Source organism: Heloderma suspectum, chromosome 8, assembly GCF_057233095.1.
Source record: "Heloderma suspectum isolate Gila_16-S chromosome 8, 16-S_ref, whole genome shotgun sequence".
Classification (NCBI taxonomy): Eukaryota; Metazoa; Chordata; class Lepidosauria; order Squamata; family Helodermatidae; genus Heloderma; species Heloderma suspectum.
This window is the reverse complement of record NC_139465.1, coordinates 37869082-37888069: the sequence shown is the minus strand read 5'-3', so window position 1 is coordinate 37888069 and position 18988 is coordinate 37869082. Positions and strand designations below refer to the sequence as shown.

General features: G+C 44.2%; 1 protein-coding gene across 3 annotated transcripts in view; it reads left to right on the top strand.

Annotated features, from left to right (window-relative positions):
* The window catches only part of SLC12A4 (solute carrier family 12 member 4), a 106266-nt gene that overhangs the window by 41910 nt on the left and 45368 nt on the right, over positions 1-18988 (top strand). For 2 of the 3 annotated variants that reach the window (XM_084811981.1, XM_084811984.1), the window contains exons 2-6: positions 3562-3656; positions 11692-11823; positions 14229-14375; positions 15756-15810; positions 17399-17529. In XM_084811981.1, the coding sequence (XP_084668107.1) occupies positions 3562-3656; positions 11692-11823; positions 14229-14375; positions 15756-15810; positions 17399-17529 (560 nt within the window). Of the gene's footprint in view, positions 1-1131; positions 1233-3561; positions 3657-11691; positions 11824-14228; positions 14376-15755; positions 15811-17398; positions 17530-18988 lie in introns of those variants that run through there. The other variant, XM_084811982.1, reaches the window with a different exon arrangement.

Here is an 18988-nt window from a genome sequence, read left to right as displayed (position 1 = left end):
TTTATTTATTTATTTCTATACTGCCCAATAGCCGACGCTCTCTGGGCGGTTCACAAAAATTAAATCCAAACAACACACAATAAAACAATTTAAAATATACAGAACATTAAAACCACAATTTAACAATACAACCACAATAAAACCTAGCAGCAGTGCAGGAGTTTAAAATACAGATTTAAAACAGCAAAGATAAAAATTTAGAAAGCTAAAATGCTAAAATGCCTGGGAAAATAAAAAGGTCTTCACCTGGCGCCGAAAGGAATACAATGTAGGCGCCAGGCGAACCTCACTAGGGAGCTCATTCCAGAGCCGGGGTGCCACAACAGAAAAACACACTACACTACACTACACTACACTACACTACACTAGACATTTTGTGACATAAAGAACTAGTTTTCCCACTTTACCATTGATTGATTTACTTCATATGTTGTCATTCCTCTTGCACATACCGTGTTTGTATGAGGCCAGTGCAGTGCTTCCTGAAACATTTGTTCAAAGCGAACAAATTTCCTCCCAGAGCCTTAATGAGGCATCCATGAATCTGCTTGCCAGAGGAAGTGCGCTCACCCTCCTGGTGAGAAGGATAACTGATACATCCTTTCCCGCCCCCCACACACATGCACACTCCCGGTTGTGCTCTACATTTTGAAAAAGATAAACAGTTCAAGAGTCCCACTGTCAATTGCTGCCTCCACACTGCAGCGCTGCCTTTCCCTCGAGCCCTCTGGCAAGCACAGAGGCTCTGGGAGAGAGGGAGGAGCTTCTCATGCTTGTGCTGAGGTTTGGATAAAAATCAGGAGTCTCCTGTGCTGTTCCTTAATTTCTCCAAAGTGCAGCACAAATGAATTGTGCCTTGGTGGCATTTATAGAATGGAGGTATGTAAATATTATAAAGAAATAGATACACCGTTGCCTCTGCCTGCCACCGCCATGACCTCTGGGAGAGGGTGGGCTAGTTAGTGAGCACATCTGGAAGTGTTAAACTAAGCCAACGTATGTGGATTTCTGCCCTTAGCAGCCATCCTTTGGATTCTATGCCCCCTCTCTGTAACCACCCTTTACTCACTCAAGATAACAATTAGGGAATTGTTCTGTCTAAAATACTGTTTTCTGTTGTCTCAGGTGACAGTGACTACAACGCATGTTGTTTTGGATAAAACTAGAAAACTTTTTAAAAGCTTTCATACCTGGTTGCCTGGTGGCATTTTTAAGATGCCACAAACAGCCAAGTAAGTACTTACTTTAGAAGTCTGATCAAAGGGAAGGTAGGGGTGTGTGTGTGTGTGTTGGTGTTGCGAGGAAGGGGGGCTAGAATGCTGTGCTAAGCAACCAGCATTCTTAGGGCAGTATCCAGCTGTGTCATTCTGTTACTGCAAGTAATGTTGCTCTAGCAGAAATGAGATTCTGAACTATGCTCAAGAGGACAATTCAGTGAAAGTTACAGCGGTGCATCTGCTGTTCCCTCACTTGTGATTATAATCCCATCACCACTCCTCATGAAAATCTCCACAGCATCAGGTACAAATTCTAACTCTAGAATTTTTAATACCTTTATAATCTCTCAACCTCTTCCGTCAGGGAAAACCAGACAGCGAGTGTGTGAGGAAGGGATACAACCATAATAACCTCAAAATCCACTAAAAAAGGTAAAGGTAAAGGTGTCCCCAACCAGTCGTGTCCGACTCTAGGGTGCGGTGCTCATCCCCGTTTCTAAGCTGAAGAGCCAGCGCTGTCCGAAGACGCTTCCGTGGTCATGTGGCTGGCATGACTGAACACCGAGGTGCACGGAACGCTGTTACCTTTCCCGCCGAGGCGGTATCTATTTATCTACTTGCAATTTCTTGCTTTCAAACTGCTAGGTTGGCAGAAACTGCCACTACAGAGGCGTTTTTCTCCTACTGCTGAGAAAACCTCTTTTCTCCTTCGCAAGCTTTTAAAACTGTTGCTGCCACCACTCTCCTCTTAACTAGGAGAGAACCTTCAGTTTCTGTGTGTCTGTCTGTGTGTATGCATAGATATTACGACTCTAGCTTATTACATTCTTATTATCCTCAAACCTTTTCCCTGTAAAGAATGAGACTGAGTATGACGTGGGTTTGTACTAACAAAATAAAAATTAAACGTTATTTACAAAAGATAAGATGTTTCAAGTTAGTTGGTGTAACATGTGGTAAAGTATTATTTCATGTTTTTATTAGATCCTTGCCTACTCTACCCCATCTAATAATAATCTTTATAATAATAATTAAACCTCCCTCCACCCCCCCCAGGGAATCTATCCACCCCCCAAAGCTAGAGCCCAGAGTCCTTCTTAACCCTCAAGCCATCAAACCCTATCTGACTACTCAAGACCAACCCAGCTCCTGTTATTAGAGCAATACGACAATGGAACCAATGACCTAGGGAGGTGGTGGGCTCTCCCACCCTGGAGGCTTTCAAGATGAGGCTGGACAGTCATCTGTCGGGGATGCTCTGACTTGGATTCCTGCATTGAGCAGGGGGTTGGACTCGATGGCCTTGTAGGCCCCTTCTAACCCTACTAGTCTATGATTCTGTTCTCCCTGTCTTCCAATAGTAAAACCCCACAGCCAATTAGGAGACAATATTTAAATTCTGAACATTTTAATTCCCCCCTCCCACCTACTTACCAAAGTCTTAAAGAGACAAGATATGTTATAATACATCAACCATGCAAACAGTCATTATAATAGACAATTAAACCATCAAACAATATACCGTTTCATCACAGTTATGTTTGTGCAAGTGCAGTTGTTCAAGCGGTTGTGCATGACACTGACACAACCCGTTGTGCAACCGGTTGCACATTTCGCTTTCTCAACCCACTGTGCAAATGGTTGCACAACTGCTTACACAAGGGGTAGCACAAGCGTAATGGGTAACCGCTTGCACAGCTGAAAAAATTCAGCGGAGCTCCACTAGCGTTATTTGAGTTTGCAGAATGGCGCCGTTGGATAGTTTGGAAAAGACCAACATTTGGGGAGAGTTCACCATGAGGGACATTGTGCAGCTGAATGGGCTAGTCCTGCCTGACACGCCTGGTGGCTATGCCCCTGCTGTTTGCACACTCCATGTGCATCAGAAGGGACTCTACACACGTATAGTTCTTCCTTCACATAAGGGAGGATCCTGGCCTAATCAGGAGCTCTCCTCGCATGTAGATGTCTAAGTGGCATACATTGGTATGTGCATAGAACAGACCCTTCTGACATGTGCCAAACACATTGGTGGTGTGGGTTAGCGCATCTGGCAGGTAGAACTAGCCATCATGGTCCCACAGCTGCCCTCACACTTTCTTTGAACGTGTGACTGGGGTTGTCTGAACCTCCCTTTTGTAAACACAAAAAAGGATGGCTGGGGATTGCTGGGAGTTGTTGGACTTTTTTCTGTCTAAGCATGCATAGGATTGTGCCCTAAGAACATAAGCTTGGAGGGGAATGAAGGTGATGAAAGTGAGCCCGTTACTCACTTCCTTTTCTCCGAATACTGAAGTGATTCTCTTCCTCAAATGAGATGCTTCTTCCTCTCTTCTCTCCACAGGCCATGGCAACCATAAAGAAAGCAGTCCTTTCCTTAACAACTCTGACCCTGGCAAAGCAGGAGACTACTATGATAGAAACTTGGCCTTGTTTGAGGTAAACAATCTCTGTCTGTCTGTCTGTCTGTCTGTCTGTCTGTCTCTCTCTCTCTCTCTCTCTCTCTCTATCTAATTAAGCCTGATTTTTCTTTATTACTCTTGTACCTGTAGGAGTGCCTAAGCCATGTTCCTCATTCAGCATTTGGGTGGTGAATCATAACTGTGGAGAGTGGAACCTGCTGGTATTGCAAGAAAGATTTTTTTCCATCCCCAGCTCATAACGTTAATCCTGCCCTGCATGCTGTAGTATCTTCAGTGGTCCTCTGATCATCACCTGATCAAACACTGGATCAAGGCCTTCTCTGCATTGGCACTATGGCTGTGGTACATATGTGAAACTGCCGTTGGTCCATCTTGCTCAGGGTTGACTTCTCTCACTTGTAGCAAATCTTCAAAGTCTTGGGCAAAGATCTTTCCCAGCCTTGCTACCTGTGATAGTTTCACCAGAGACACCAGGGACTGAACCTGGGGTCTTCTGAGGCAGTGGATTAGGGGGGATTTAAAGGTTCCCCCCGATCTACTGCCAGCTCTCATAAGGACATAAGAAGACCCATGCTGGATCAGATCAAAGGCCTATTTAATCTGGAGCGCAATAGTATCTTCCCACTTCGTTCCCCAGCAACTGGTGTACATAGGTATACTGCATCCAATACTGGAGTAAATATATAGCCATCATGACTAGTAGCTGTTGATAGCCTTATCCTCCATGAGTCTGTCTAATCCCCTTTTAAAGCCATCCAGTTTGCACTGGAAGACACTAGGGGGCTGTAATATAACAAGGTGGTTTGCAAGAATATGGCTGAAGTTGAAGAAAAATTAACTGACCAGGACAGATCAACAAGAAGCACAATAAAACAGGAGAATTTTGCTGCAGTTTAGTGTCTCTTTCATATGTTAAACAAATACCCACAGACATGCTGATCCCCACCTAGCACAGTGTTCCTTCTGAGAGGGTGCTGTCTCCTAAGGGCTGTTAAGCTACACTTAAGGTACCTTGCATACCCTTGATTACTGGATTTGCATATCTCTAAGATGAAGGTACCGAACATGCATTTCTGTCTGGAAAATCTGGTTTGTGTTTTTTGTGTTGCACTGTTGACTGTTCTAATTTTATTAGTCTAACAGAAAACTCAGTAAAATGATTTTAGAGAGTAAGACTTAAATGTATAAAGCTGCTGTTTACTAAGTCAGACCCCTGGTCCAGTATTGCCTGTTTGTAGTAGCATCAGTTCTTTAAAGATCCTGGGGCAGTGGTCCGTCCCAGATCCCCATAACTAGAGATGTCAGGATTGAGTCTAGGACCTTTTGAATATGGAGCACATCCATTGCTCCTGAGATGTGCTCCCCCCTCCCCACGCCCAGCTCCCCCTTGTGACAGATGTTTGGGGAGCCCCTTCCATCCCTTGCATAAAGACAACTACCTTCATAGGTTCATGATATAGCACAGGGGCGGCCAATTTCTTCAGCCTGTCGTTACCAGATCCTTCATGGCCAGGCAGCTCAGATGGATCTGTTTCTGGTTACCTGTTAGCCTCAGTTTTTGGTAATTTTTCAAAAGACAGGGAAGACTTTTCTCTTCAGGAAAGCATTTGGAGAGATGTGGTGATGATTTCAACTGTATTATAGTGGTAGTATTTGTGGTGGGTTTAAAACAGTTAGGGTTTTATTTTGAGAGGGGGTAGTTGTATTGATTGTGTTGTAACACTCTGGGTCCTGATGAGGAGAAAGCCTGGGCAGAAATGGAATGAATGGCTGGCTGGATGATATAGGATGAAGTCCATGGGGTATGTCTGGAAAGTGGGCTTGGAGTTCACTTAAATGCACATCTACTCTTCTTTGAAAACCTCTGATGCTCCATAAAGCAGTTGTAAGCCCTCTGTATGGATTAGTAGCAAATCTAGGTCTGGGAATTCTGGCTGCCAGTGTAAAGTGGCAGAGAGGAAGGGACAGTTTGCAAGGGAGAGGTAGCACCTACTTAACCCTCCTCCCTGCCTGTCACGGATACATTTTTTAAGTCGCTTCCTTGAGCCCCTTTTCCTTGTGTACCTCTCATGGGGCTGCTGCAAGCTTCCGGAAAGCCCCCAGTGGCCTCAGAATTCCTTCACCCTTGTTGCTGACTCTTCCTCCCAGCACTTGGCACTTGGACATTCAGCTGACCCACTGGGATGATCTTCCTTGACCATCTGCTTTGCCCCTTGGCAGTTTCATCTTGCCCACCACCCTTCATCTGGAGCCAGGGATCCTGGGCATCCAACATGGTCAGTCTCTCTCTCTCTCTGTCCCTCCCCCAATAATTAATCCAGGCTAGCTGTTGCTTGTATTAGCTGCGGTTGAGCTCTTGTAGAAATCAGTTGGGGGATCAAGGCCATTTCTGTCAGGAATGAATCTGAGCATGTGGAGATAGTTAGCAGACTCCGAATGGGAACAGCCAGAACTGGGGGAGGCTCCCTCCCTAGTGAGCTAAATATGGAAAGGCGTTCTTCTCAAGACCTTGGCACACAGATGGCTCAACCTGAAGGCCCCCCCCCATGAGAACCCAGGTTTCGGGGGAGGAGGAGAGTGAGGGGCGAGACTTGAGGGATGCTAGGGTCCGTCGCAGAGCGAAGCGGGAAAAGTTAGAGGTGAAGCACAGACGCTCCACCTGGTTGGCTATGCGTGATAGCCTACGTAGAAGGGCACAATTGTAAGGGAGGGGCATCCCTGCCCCCGCTAATCTGGCCCAGAAGTTCTTGTTCAAACTGCCAGCAACTTCTCTAACTTCCACTTCAGCTCTTCTGTTGGTATTCGTAATTGTGTGGAGTAGCTGTTTCCTTTGTAGCTTGAGAGGATTTGTAGCCTCCTCGGATATGCATTTGTAAAGAACCTGATTGTTAACTAATGAAGTAGTGAGCCTGAAGCCTGGTACCCTGGAGAGTGTGATTGCGAAGGGAGAGGACAAAGGAACATGACAATGTCTGCATGAGGCTTTTATCTCACACCTTTACTGGGGTTTCCTCTTTCAGATTCTTTATGGGATTAAGATCGGCTCTTTATACATGCTTTTTTCCAGGGTTTTTGTTTCTCTGACTTTCTGTATGTTTCATTATACAGCCAACTAGATGGCACTATGGTATAGCACAATTGCACAATTACACAGGGAGTTAATGGTGCCATACAGGATATACCAGACTTTCCCTGTTAAGAAAAAAACCCACAATAATGGTTGCAAAGCACGGGAGAGTCCCTGGGGGATGATGAGTCTTATAAAGGATCCGCAAATTACTGTGAGTGAGCAATCACAAGCACACAATAAAAGCCTCATGTAGAACAGTTCTAAGTATCTAAATAATGCATAAAGGATACATAAGCAAAAGAAACGTGGATTCTTTCCTGAACAACATTTTCACAGCCAAGTGTAATGCAGCCTTGCAAAGAATTCCACTACAGTTACTTAGCTCACATAAATATTTACAATTTACCCCAGCTGAGTTGCTGTTTACAGGGCTGGAATGACACTTTTTAAAATGTAGAACTTGGGTTCAGTTGCCCAGCAAACTTTGTTTATTGGATAAAAAAAATAGTCTTAAAAAGAAATGTCCCAGACCCAAACCATCTTTGTCATATATTGACATTAGTGTTTTCAAATCAGAACCTTCCGTGTTGCATCACAGAGGAAGAATCATCTGTCTGTGTTAGCTCGGAACAACAGAATAGGGTGAGATGTGTGACCATGTCTAACACAGAGTTCTGGGAAGATGGGTCTTCATGGGTTTGTACATCTCCTTTTGATATCCCCTTAGAAATGCAATTACTGGGGTTGGGGGGGTAGAGAACTAACTTCATATAGAAGAATGCAAAGCTTCTTTTTCTCTGAACAACCCAACAACAAACCATGGGTTCTCTGGCTTGTTCAAGAAAAATCAGCCTCACTGCACGATTAACAAGCCACCCTGTGGAAACTGGCCTGGATTCAGACAGTTCAGCAGCAACCCACACTCAACCACTGACCGTGGGTTAGCGTGTTGTGTGAACAGCCCTACAGTCTGAGCTGGTACAGGCAGCGTCCTATGTATCTGCTTTCTCTGCTTCATGTTCATTTGGTGCCTTCAGCATAGTGGCTCCTGCGTAAAGCCGTAAGGGACATTTCTAATGCTGTATGCGACAGATGTTCTGGGACCCCCGTCCCATCCTATGAGCATAGACCTGCTTAAAGACAGTCACCGTCGTAGGTTTGCCATTTTTGTAATGATATCACACAGGGGTGGCCAATTTCTTCAGCCTGTCATTGCCAGATGCTTCCTGGCCAGGCTGCTCAGATGGATCTGTCCCTGGCTCTTCCATATCCCTTGGCTGGGGAGGGTCCGTCTCCCCACTGCACCCTCAAGGCTGAAGAACATGACAGGCACTCAGTCGCACCCGAGGCACTGCTTTGGAGTCCACAGGCATGTTGTGCAAAACGAGATTATTTACTTTTATTTATTTGAAGAATTTTTATGCCGCTCTTCAGCCAAAAAGGCTCCCAGAACAACTTAAATAGAATCTATTAGACAAGACAGCCCCTGCCCACAGGTTCACAGTCTAAAAAGACACAGCACGCAAGGAAACAGGGATGAGGAGAGAAGAGGGGGACTATATTTACTTACTTACTTACTTACCTACTTACTTACTTAATCGCCCATCTGGCCGGTCACCTGGCCACTCTGGGCGATGTACAGCAATACAACAGCTTTAAAACAATAACCTTCTACATTAAAACATCATATTTCTAAAAATACCCTAACCACCTCAAATGCCTGCCTGAACAACCACGTTTTTAATGCGTGGCGGAAGCTCATTAAAGAGCGGAGTTCCGTAGGGAGGGGGTTCCACAGAGTGGGGGCCACCACAGAGAAGGCCCTCTCCCTCGTCCTCACCAGCCTAGCTGTCCTGGCGGATGGGACAGAGAGAAAGCCATCCGAGGCTGATCTCATTGAGTGGCCTGTCTGGTGTTGCTGGAGGCGCTCCTTGAGATAGGCTGGGCTGGAACCGTATAGGGCTTTAAAGGTCAAAACCAACACCTTGAATTTGGCCTGGAAAACAACTGGTAAACAGTGCAACTCCTTCAGCACCGGAGTGATGTGATCACGCCGGCGGCTGCCTTTAATTATTCTTTTTAGCAGAGCTGGTGGAATGGCCCTTCCCGTCCCTCTCATCTCTCTCTGCTCAAACTGAGGGAATGGATGTTGGTGGTAACAGTTGAGGGAGATGATGCCCCAAGGCTGATAATGGGGCATTTACAGAAAGCGGAAAACGACAGTGTGGTACAGCGGTTAGAGTGTTGGGCTGGGACTCGGGAGATCCGGGTTCTAGTCCCTACTTGGCCATGAAGCTCACTGGGTGACTTTGAGCAAGTCCCTCACGGTCAGCCTAACCTACCTAACAGGGTTGTTGTGAGGACAAAATGGAGAGGAGGAGGATCATGTAAGCTGCCTTGGGCTCTTTGGAGGAAAGGCAGGAGATACATGTAACAAATAAAATGAATGAATGAATGCATTAGAAAATGGATACAAGGTGAAAGAGACATTGGGTGGCTGTTCCCTCCTGGCTGGCTGACAGAAGTATGTGGGATGAGGAGCTGGTGCTCACTGCCAGAGTTCAGAGCAATGTCTATCTCTCCATAGAACCGTCTCCTGCCAGGGTATTTTCTTAAATTGGAGGCTAGCAAACAGCTGCTTCACGAGGACGCAGTGAGATGCTTCATTTTGTGCAAATTGTTTCCTCGGAGATGGCCCTTTGGATTGCCTGCTGTTGCCCCAGCAGGGCTCTTCTCAGTTTGTTCGCTCCTTCAGAAGTTTGCCCCGTTGCTGCGAGGAATGTTCCAGTTGGCTCTAGCAGTGGACTTTTTCGTTCTTTTGTTTTGTTTTACCCTTCTTGTTGTAATTGCTGGGGAAAGTTGACAATGGAGACTGTAAATGCGGTGAGACCCCTCCAACAAGCATCCTTCCCTGAGCCTCCTCGATCTCCATTCAGCTACTCTCCTCATTCAACTGTTTGGCAAAGCTCATTGGCGGCCTGAAAAGTCGGACAGGCACCCTGTTTCCTAGCACAAGTACAACTTCTAGCTTAGATCAGAACAGGCCCATAATCAGATACTTTATGGTGGCTGGGAATCATTCCAGAGCAGCCAGAACACATGTACGGGTAACTGTCGATGTTGACAGTTGTTTAATTGTAATAACTACTGATAAAATTTACATTTAAATTAAAATTTAATTTTATCAGATTTAAAGTTGAGGCCAAATGCTTGTCAGTTTTCCCAGTGCCTTTTGCAGTCATCGGCCAGAACACAGGAAGGCAGGGAGCGCGTTTTCTAACTGAGACTGGTCCTGCCATTAGGCGGGATGAGGTGGTTGCCTCAGGCAGCTGATTTTGGGAGCCGTGAAAGGGCAGGAAATTGCTGGCAATTTAGGGTGCAACCCTATGCATGTTTAGACAGGAAAAAGTCCTACATGCTGACTGGAGAATGCTGGGAGTCGTAGGACTCTTTTCTGTCTAAACGTGCATAGGATTGCACCCTTAATTTATTATTATTGTATTTTTAGTCCCGCATAGAGGTGCTTGTGGGATTTGCTGCCTCACATGCTGAAATAACTTTGTTGGCCCTGGGTATTCTGCATGTTGATGGGGGGAGGGGGCATTATGGTGATGATGAATGGTGCCTGCCTAATTTTTACTGGTTTTAGGGTGCAATCCTATCAGGATAGGTGGCCCCATCCGAACTCAGAGGCGACGGCTTATCCAATGCAGGGCAGGAGAAACATGGAGGGGATCATCCCCTCTGTACTTCAGCCGCCCTGCATTTATGGCTAGACAGCCAATTTTGGCTGTCTAGCCATGGGACCTTGGAGCACGGGAAGCGGCAGCCAGATTACGCATAGGATGTGTCGTACCGACATTTCCAACTTCCCTGCCCCGTCACGCCCCCAGGAATGCCCCGTTTTTGCCACTCCACATTCCTCTTCCAAGTGCGGGGCCATTCCAGGCTGCCTACGAGGCAGCACGGGAGGGGGGTGGAGGTCGGTTCTCAGGAAACCGACCTCGGAGCCGACCTATCCTATGTCCATCTAGCTGCTGACTAGCAGCCATAGGATTGTGCCCTTATTTATTTAATTATTTGATTTATACCTTGCCTTTCTACCAAAAAATGGCATTCAAGGCAGTTTTCAAAAATGGTTTACAAGATTTTAAAACAATAAAACACATTAAAGTGCAAGAAAAACATAACAATTATGCAATGCATCACAACGCCCATGCTCTGGAACGCCCTACCAGAATAACTCCCTTATTCTGTAATTGTTATGTTTTTATTGTATTTTAATGTGTTGTATTGTTTTTAAAACCTATTTTAAATAATTTTTGTTAAAATGGTCAAAATTTTGCTTTGTTCCTAAATTCACTAAGGCTGCAATCCTATACCCATTCACCTGGGAGTAAACCCCACTAAATTCTTGGGTCTTCTGAGCAGGCATCTATCTGTCTGTCTCATTTCTATACCACCCAATAGTCGAAGCTCTCTGGGCAGTTCACAAAAATAAAACAGCATAATCACCTCTGAAGAAATTTGTTTACTTATTTATTTGCAATATTTGTATACTGCTCCATATCTAGAATAGATTTCGGAGCAGTGAAGACAAGAGATAAAACAGTAAAGGGATAAAAACATTAAAACACCAGATTGCAATTATGCTATTTTAAAAAACAGACTACCAGTAAAACCGTGACTCCACAGTTCCAGGTGGCATTTCATTAAGGAATGCCTCCTGGAACAGTGCCGTTTTCAGGAGGTGCCGGAAACAGCAGTGTTGATGCCTACCTTACCTCTGGGGGCAGGGAGTTCCAAAGAAAGGGGGCTGCCGCACACTAGGAATTCCAGAGGGGTAGACGTGTTAGTCTCTTGCAGTGCAAAACAATGAAATAGTTCAGTGGTACCTAGGGATGGTGTAGAAATTCGAGATGGATTAAAATGAGCTTGGATTTCTAAGAACTCATCGCTATCACATGTGTTTCCTTTGCAGGAGGAACTGGACATTCGCCCAAAGGTCTCTTCTCTGCTTGGCAAACTGGTCAGCTACACAAATCTCACTCAGGGAGCCAAGGAACATGAGGAAGCAGAAAGTGCTGAAGGCTGTAGAAGGAAAGTATCTAAAGTATGTAGCTTCTGTCACTGAATGGCTTTCAATGATAAAGAAGTTCAAATTCCATCAGCATTGTGGATTATCTGGCATTTGAAGATAAAGAAGTTGATTGTAATTGATGTGAGCTCTCTGCTTCTGCTGTTTGTGGGATTTATTGCTAGAAAGAGCCATAGTGGTTTCAGCCTGAAAGACGAACTGGCCCAGTTCGGGTGTAATGTGATACCATGGTTTCCTACTATGTGAGTGAGTTGTGTCAAGGCTTGGGCTCATCCCCCCCCTCTTCTTTTTAATGCACCAGGGGAGGAGATTGGAAACATCCACATCTGGTTTTAATTTAACCAGTGGAGGCTGTTGGCTCCAGATTCAATGGAGCTGTGAATCCATTCTGAGTTTCAGTCAGAACTAGCCAGAACTCTAAATGAGCTATCCAAGGTGCTGAACCCCACCCCCAAAATAGGCCTAGTACCTCGGATAGCTCCTTTAGAGTTCTGACTGAAACCCAGAATGGATGCATAGCCCCACCGAAATCAGAGCCAACAGCCTCCACTGAATTTAATTGCAGTGCCTTGTGACTTCTGGATTCAGGGAGCTATGGTTTATTTAAGCTATGGTTAGTGAGAACCAAGTCAAAATATGGTTTCAGTTCCTGGCTGGCTAGATAATCACATGTTACATTTGCATGCACAGGTTTTTTGGTCTGTGTACACAGGATATGCATGCTGTGCAAAACTGCCGTATTTTGCAATGCCTTCCCTGACAGTTCGCTGTGTGCTGGCTGTCCACAGCTCCTCGGAGTTTGTATGCCCTGGCCGTGGGCTGCTAAGGTTTGGAGGTGCCGAGATAATGATAAGGCAGATCCAGGTTTGCTTACAAGGAGACTTTATTGAGTATTTACAGCACACAGGTATACCCAGTGGTTCGATCAGGCAGCTTCTCTGAACCAACCTTCATTTGGGTATACCTGTGTGCTGTAAATACACAAAGTCTCCTCGTAAGCAAACCTGGATCTGGCGTATCATTATCTCAGCACCTCCAAACCTTAGCAGCTGACAGCTGGGGCATACAATTGGCGCAGCGAGCAGGGTGCCAAGAGAACTGATACGTTCAGATTCACAGGGAAGGAGGATGCGGTTGTCGGCATGCAAAACCGACTCCCGGGCTGTCCGCAGTTGGAGCTGTGGGATCCGGTCGCAAAGCAATCTGCGTCCTGAGCGGACCGGGAGCATGCCCAGAGGTCAAGAAGGGCTGCACACCAGTGGCTCTGAAACTGCATTGGAATCTCTGCAACTGGAAAAGTGGTCAGCTAAGGAGGCGCAGAGTGGAGGAACTCTGGCATGGCTGTTGCTGACAGCGTTGCAAACTGTCGGGCAGAAGGAGTCAGAATGAAGACAGAAAGCAGAAAAGCTCAAGGACGAGCTAGGGAAAGAGCAAGATCTGAGGCTGTTAACTAGAGAAACGTTGCAAGACAGCCTGGCCTCCAACGAGGCATGGGAGCATAAGGCTGAAGAAGTAGCCGTTAGCCTGATACGCCGAGCTTGGAAGAATGGCCCAAAGAGTGCCAGAGTGCACAACATCATCATGTCACCTGATTGGGATGAAATCCCTAAGAAGTGGAAACTGAAGATGAAGACCCAGAAGATGAAGACGAGATGTTCCTGGCAAAGGCTCCCCACCTCTGCATTAGCTCAAAAGGGAAGGTGTGACTGTACACCCCTTCCAGATCCCCCGACAAACAGAGTTGGAGTTCTGACAACATCTGGAAGGGACACAGGTTCTCCACCCTTGTTATATATGTGGATATGTATGTTATATATGTTATATATGTGGACACAGGTTCTCCACCCTTGTTATATATGTGGATTTCTCATGATTATGAGAAATCCACATGAACAATTGCAAACTGTCGGGCAGAAAGAATCAGAATTATTAAGATCTGCTCACAGGTTCTTTGTTTTGGGTTCTGGGCATCCCACACATGGGACAAGTCTATTGGGACCACAAGGAGGACCTGAAATCCTAAAGCGGGACACCACTAATTTGGATATATCTTCGCTCACATTTAACATCTACACATCATGGAATAATGGTATCTTTCTGTGGTGTTCATGCCAAGAAAACTCGATATGTTTTAATTTCAAAGCAAGGGGCTATTGATCCTGTTATGGTCTGATGCTACAGTGGCTGTTCTGTTAGGCAGATATATTGATGGAGGTTTTCGTGAATTTTGTCCCCTGGGCTTTGTTTGAGAGGCTATTTAATTGTGAATAATTCTCCACCTTTTTGAACAAGAGACTTCTTGAGCATCATGGCTGTGGGGATTTGAACCCAGCAATCCCTGGTCTTGGTCTGACACCCATAACCACTGCCCCACACAACCTTTCAGAACAAAATATTAATGCATATTTCATGTTTTTCAGTCACCCAGCATGGGCACCTTGATGGGAGTCTACTTGCCATGTATGCAGAATATTTTTGGGGTCATTCTCTTCCTTCGACTGACATGGATGGTGGGAACAGCTGGTGTTATACAGTCCTTCCTGATTGTATTAATCTGCTGCTGTTGTGTGAGTACATGGCTCAGTAGCAAATCTACTCTCCATGGGATGCTTTCCTGTGTCCTTTTACTTAATAAGACACTTTGCCCAGTCCATGTTGTATACTTTGTCTCCTAAAAGATATAAAATAGGTGCTGATTAATTGGACATATGTCCTCCGCCTGACTTTGTTTGGATGTCTCAATGCCCTAACCCAGAACTTCAGTCTTGATTGATCTACTGGCTTTTTTTTTTTTTACTAGAACCCAGATGTCCACGAGGTGCAAGATAATGGCAGCGGTGAAGGACATACACTTAGAATTAAGGAACAAGGTCACTCTGAGCACATGCTCAGACCAGGAACTTGCTTTAGTACCAAAACTGACATTATAGTCCTTTCATACACAAATTCACTCATGGTTTTCCACTGAACTTCCTTCATTTCAGCAACCTAACTTAGGGAGAAAAAAAGGCCTTTGTTGTTGCTGCTGCTAAACAGTTGGGAGTCAAAAACCTACTGGAAATCACACAGAGATCTAACAGTAGATCATGCTCTGTCTTCTGCCCACCCCTAGCCTCATCCACTTGGTTAGTTTTCCCCTTCTTTCCCTCCTGCCCCCGTTTCTGTTGTCTTTCCCACAATTGTAAGCTCCGTGGAAGCAAAGATTTGTCTGTTTGGTTTGTTTATGGAACTCTGTAGAGGGCCATATACATTGAGAGCATGGTATACATAATAATAGTGGCAGTAGACATAATAGTAATAATTAATTAATTTAGCTCCAGGACATAGAGAATTAAAAAGAGATGTTTAGCACACCCATGTTTACAAAGAAAGGCTCTGAAAATGTGATATTTTTCCTCTCTCTCTCTCTCTCTCTCTTTCTCTCCCCCTCAAATGCTGGTGCACAGCCTCTGTCATCTAACATTGTCCAGGTCTCCCATCACAGACCAAGCCACAGAGAATGGGCAGCATGTTGGATTCTGGGAATGCCCCAGAAAGGGTTGATTTTGCAGTGGCTGCCACGAATCAATCTTTGCATCAATCTCTCAATCTCTCTCTCTCTCTCTCTCTCTCTATCTATCTATCTATATATATATGGTAGGGGAATGCAAGTTGCATTTATTAATAGTACCATGCCTTGTACATATTTTATGCAGATATACCAAATTGACCTCATTTATTCCAATCAGTGTCTGTGAGTTTTAACACAAAACCCATGACGCTCTCCTTATCTGGATGCCATAACAATTTTCTTCCTAGGGAAAAAGTAGATGCTGTGGAAATGCACCAAAAGGATGAAACGCATTGAAACTTGGTGACTTCTGTCTTCATAGTAGAATAACCGTGGTCTATTTTCTCCCACCAAGGTTACTTGTAAACCTTGTTGTGTTTTCTCTTGCTGTTCGCAGACCATGCTGACGGCCATATCGATGAGCGCCATTGCAACAAATGGTGTTGTTCCAGGTACCGTGCAATTCACTTGTGCTAAATGTATTTTAAAACCACTTTGGATCCTTGTGCTAAGCAGATGGTTAATATAGGAAACATGTATTATTTATTCATTTCATTTTTGTATCGCCCAATAGCCGAAGCTCTCTGAGCGGTTCACAAAAAATGAAACCACAAAGGGCAGCCTAAAACAATATAAAATATGAAAGCTTAAAACTACAATATAAAAGTACAACCAGAATCAAACCTAGCAGCAGTGCAGAGATTTAAAATACAGATTTAAAACAGCAGAGTTAAAAGACTAGAGTGCTAAAATGATGGGAAAATAAAAAAGGTCTTCCTTTCAGGCTCAAATGTTGTGGGTGATGTACCAGCCTTATTGACTTTGGATACAGTCCATAAGGTTTGGCTGCTGAATACCTCTGTTTTCTGTACTAGGGCAGGGGTGGGCAAGATGAGCTCACAGGCCACATGTAGCCCTCTGGTGCCCCCACCTTAAAAAAAAAAAGCAGCTACAAAGTGCCCAAAGGGCCAAATTTAGCTTGTTTTAGCTGCTACAGAGTGCCAAAAGGGTTGGAAACAAGCTACATTTAACCACTGTAGGGATTTCTGCCCTTTTGTGGGAGGGGACACCCCACAGCCTGCAACCTGCAGTGGGGCTCCAGGGGGTGAAAATGGCCCCCAGACCTCCCAATAGCCCACCCCTGTACTAGGGTTTGTATGGAGTACCCTAAACAAAACCCAAGCAAATAAGCGCTTTGCAACTTCTTGGTCATGAAATTAATCAAGATGGGAAATGAGCTGTGGTAATGTCTTTCTCTTGATTCTGTTGTTGGCAAAAGGGAATGCAAGCCTTTAGGTTTTGTACAGTTTGGATGCTTGAATTCTTTTTTTACTATGGTTGGTGCTATGAACTATATATGATACTAGATGTACGAGCTAACAGTGCAATAATATTCTATAGAATCGGTACCGTGAGACATATAAACACATACACATCCATACACAATCTCCAATGGAGCGCAGTGCAGCCTACTGGCTCCTGTCAGAATCCTGACATCCAGTTTTCATTTCTATAGCACAGTTTCTATCTCTCATGACTATGAAAATAACCTTGCAAATGTGAGGGTACTCTGGTTTCAGAGCTTTTTAAATTTTAAAGTATGCGTTTGCATACAAATTTATGTTGTCTTATACCGCTTGCATCCAAACGCATTTACTTAAAAGTCAGGTCCTTTGGAACCGCCAGACCTTATTTTCAAATATATGCTTCTTAACTCTCAATTTATTTCGAAATACCCTGAAGATAAATAACCTGAACCTTAGCGATTTATAGTATGAAATGCCTTGTGTTAGTAATAAGGAGCAAAACTGACCCAAGCCAAGCTCTAAAAACATCCTATATTCATTTGAATTTCCTTAGTGACAGGATAGGGCTAGGGTTGCTAACAGAATCATGTTTATTTTCAGTATGCAAAAAAAAAGCTTAGCTGTAAAATGTTAAAGCAATATTTTCCTGTGATTTTTTTGGTCACCTAGTTTATCATTGCTATTTGCCTAATCCTGGGTGGAAATAATTGTATACTCTTTTTTCACTTTATAGCTGGTGGTTCATACTTCATGATCTCAAGATCGTTGGGCCCTGAATTTGGCGGAGCAGTGGGACTGTGTTTTTACTTGGGGACAACTTTTGCAGGTGCTATGTACATCCTTGGAGCCATTGAAATCCTGCTAGTAAGTAGTAACCAATATGTTTCAGGGGAAGACGCAACAGAAGTCTGAGAAACACTGGAGTACTCCAAAGTAACATCTGTGTATATCTATCAATAAATAATTTTAACAGTACTCCAAAGTAACATCTGTGTATATCTATCAATAAATAATTTTAACAGTACTCCAAAGTAACATCTCTGTATATCTATCAATAAATAATTTTAACAGTACTCCAAAGTAACATCTGTGTATATTTACCAATAAATAATTTTAACAGTACTCCAAAGTAACATCTGTGTATATCTATCAATAAATAATTTTAACAGTACTCCAAAGTAACATCTGTGTATATCTATCAATAAATAATTTTAACAGTACTCCAAAGTAACATCTGTGTATATCTATCAATAAATAATTTTAACAGATACACATAGATGTTACTTTGGAGTACTCCAGTGTTTCTCAGACTTCTGATAGCTGAGGCACACTTATTTTCTAAAGCTTAGGAGGTTCTCTGAGCTTTTTCATAGGAATCAGGGTTGATAAAAATCAAAGATTTTTGAAAATTTACATCAGATTTTCTTTTCTGATTTAGGTTTTGAAATGTTCTTAAAACAATTAGTAAAAAAAAAAAGAGAGAGAGAGAGCCTAGGTCAATGAAGCAGGGCCGTGGTGGCTTAGTGGTTAAGACGCTGAACTGCAGACTGGAAGGTCGGCAGGTCAGCAGTTCGGGACCCGAGTGCTGTGTGACGGAGCAAGCTCCCGTCTTCAGTCCCAGCTTCTGCCAACCTAGCAGTTCGAAAGCAAGAAATTGCAAGTAGGTAAATAGGTACCACCTCGGCGGGAAAAGTAACAGCGTTCCGTGCACCTCGGTGTTCAGTCATGCCGGCCACATGACCACGGAAGCGTCTTTGGACAGCGCTGGCTCTTCGGCTTAGAAATGGAGATGAGCACCGCACCCTAGAGTCGGACACGACTGGTTGGGGACACCTTTACCTTTACCTTTTTTAGGTCAATGATAGCATCATGAATACTAATTATACAACTTCTAATTATATTCTATGAATATGTTAACAGCAGTTTATGGAGATGGGAGATAACCTGATCCGTCCTATTCTGCACTGCAGGTGGTGTACGGAAGTGTGCTCTCTCTCTCTCTCTCTCTCTCTCTCTCTCGGTGTTGCCTCTCTCTTAAGTGCAAAGACAGAGAAGGTCAATGAATAGAGAATTTGGGGAGATGGAGCAGAACTGAACAAGGAGGAGGAGTCTGGATATAAATGCAAGGGATAGGGGAGGGGAGTAGAAAGTGAAACCAAAAGTGAACAGAAATATTCAAGCAGTCCTGGCTCCTGAGGGAATTTCTGCTGCATGGATCCTCCACAAAAATCCATGTGCGTGTATTGCTAATGTTGATCTTTGTTGAAGAAGAAAACTAACCAGAAGAGTAAACAGTCTTATTAATACAGTTTAAAAGCCTGTT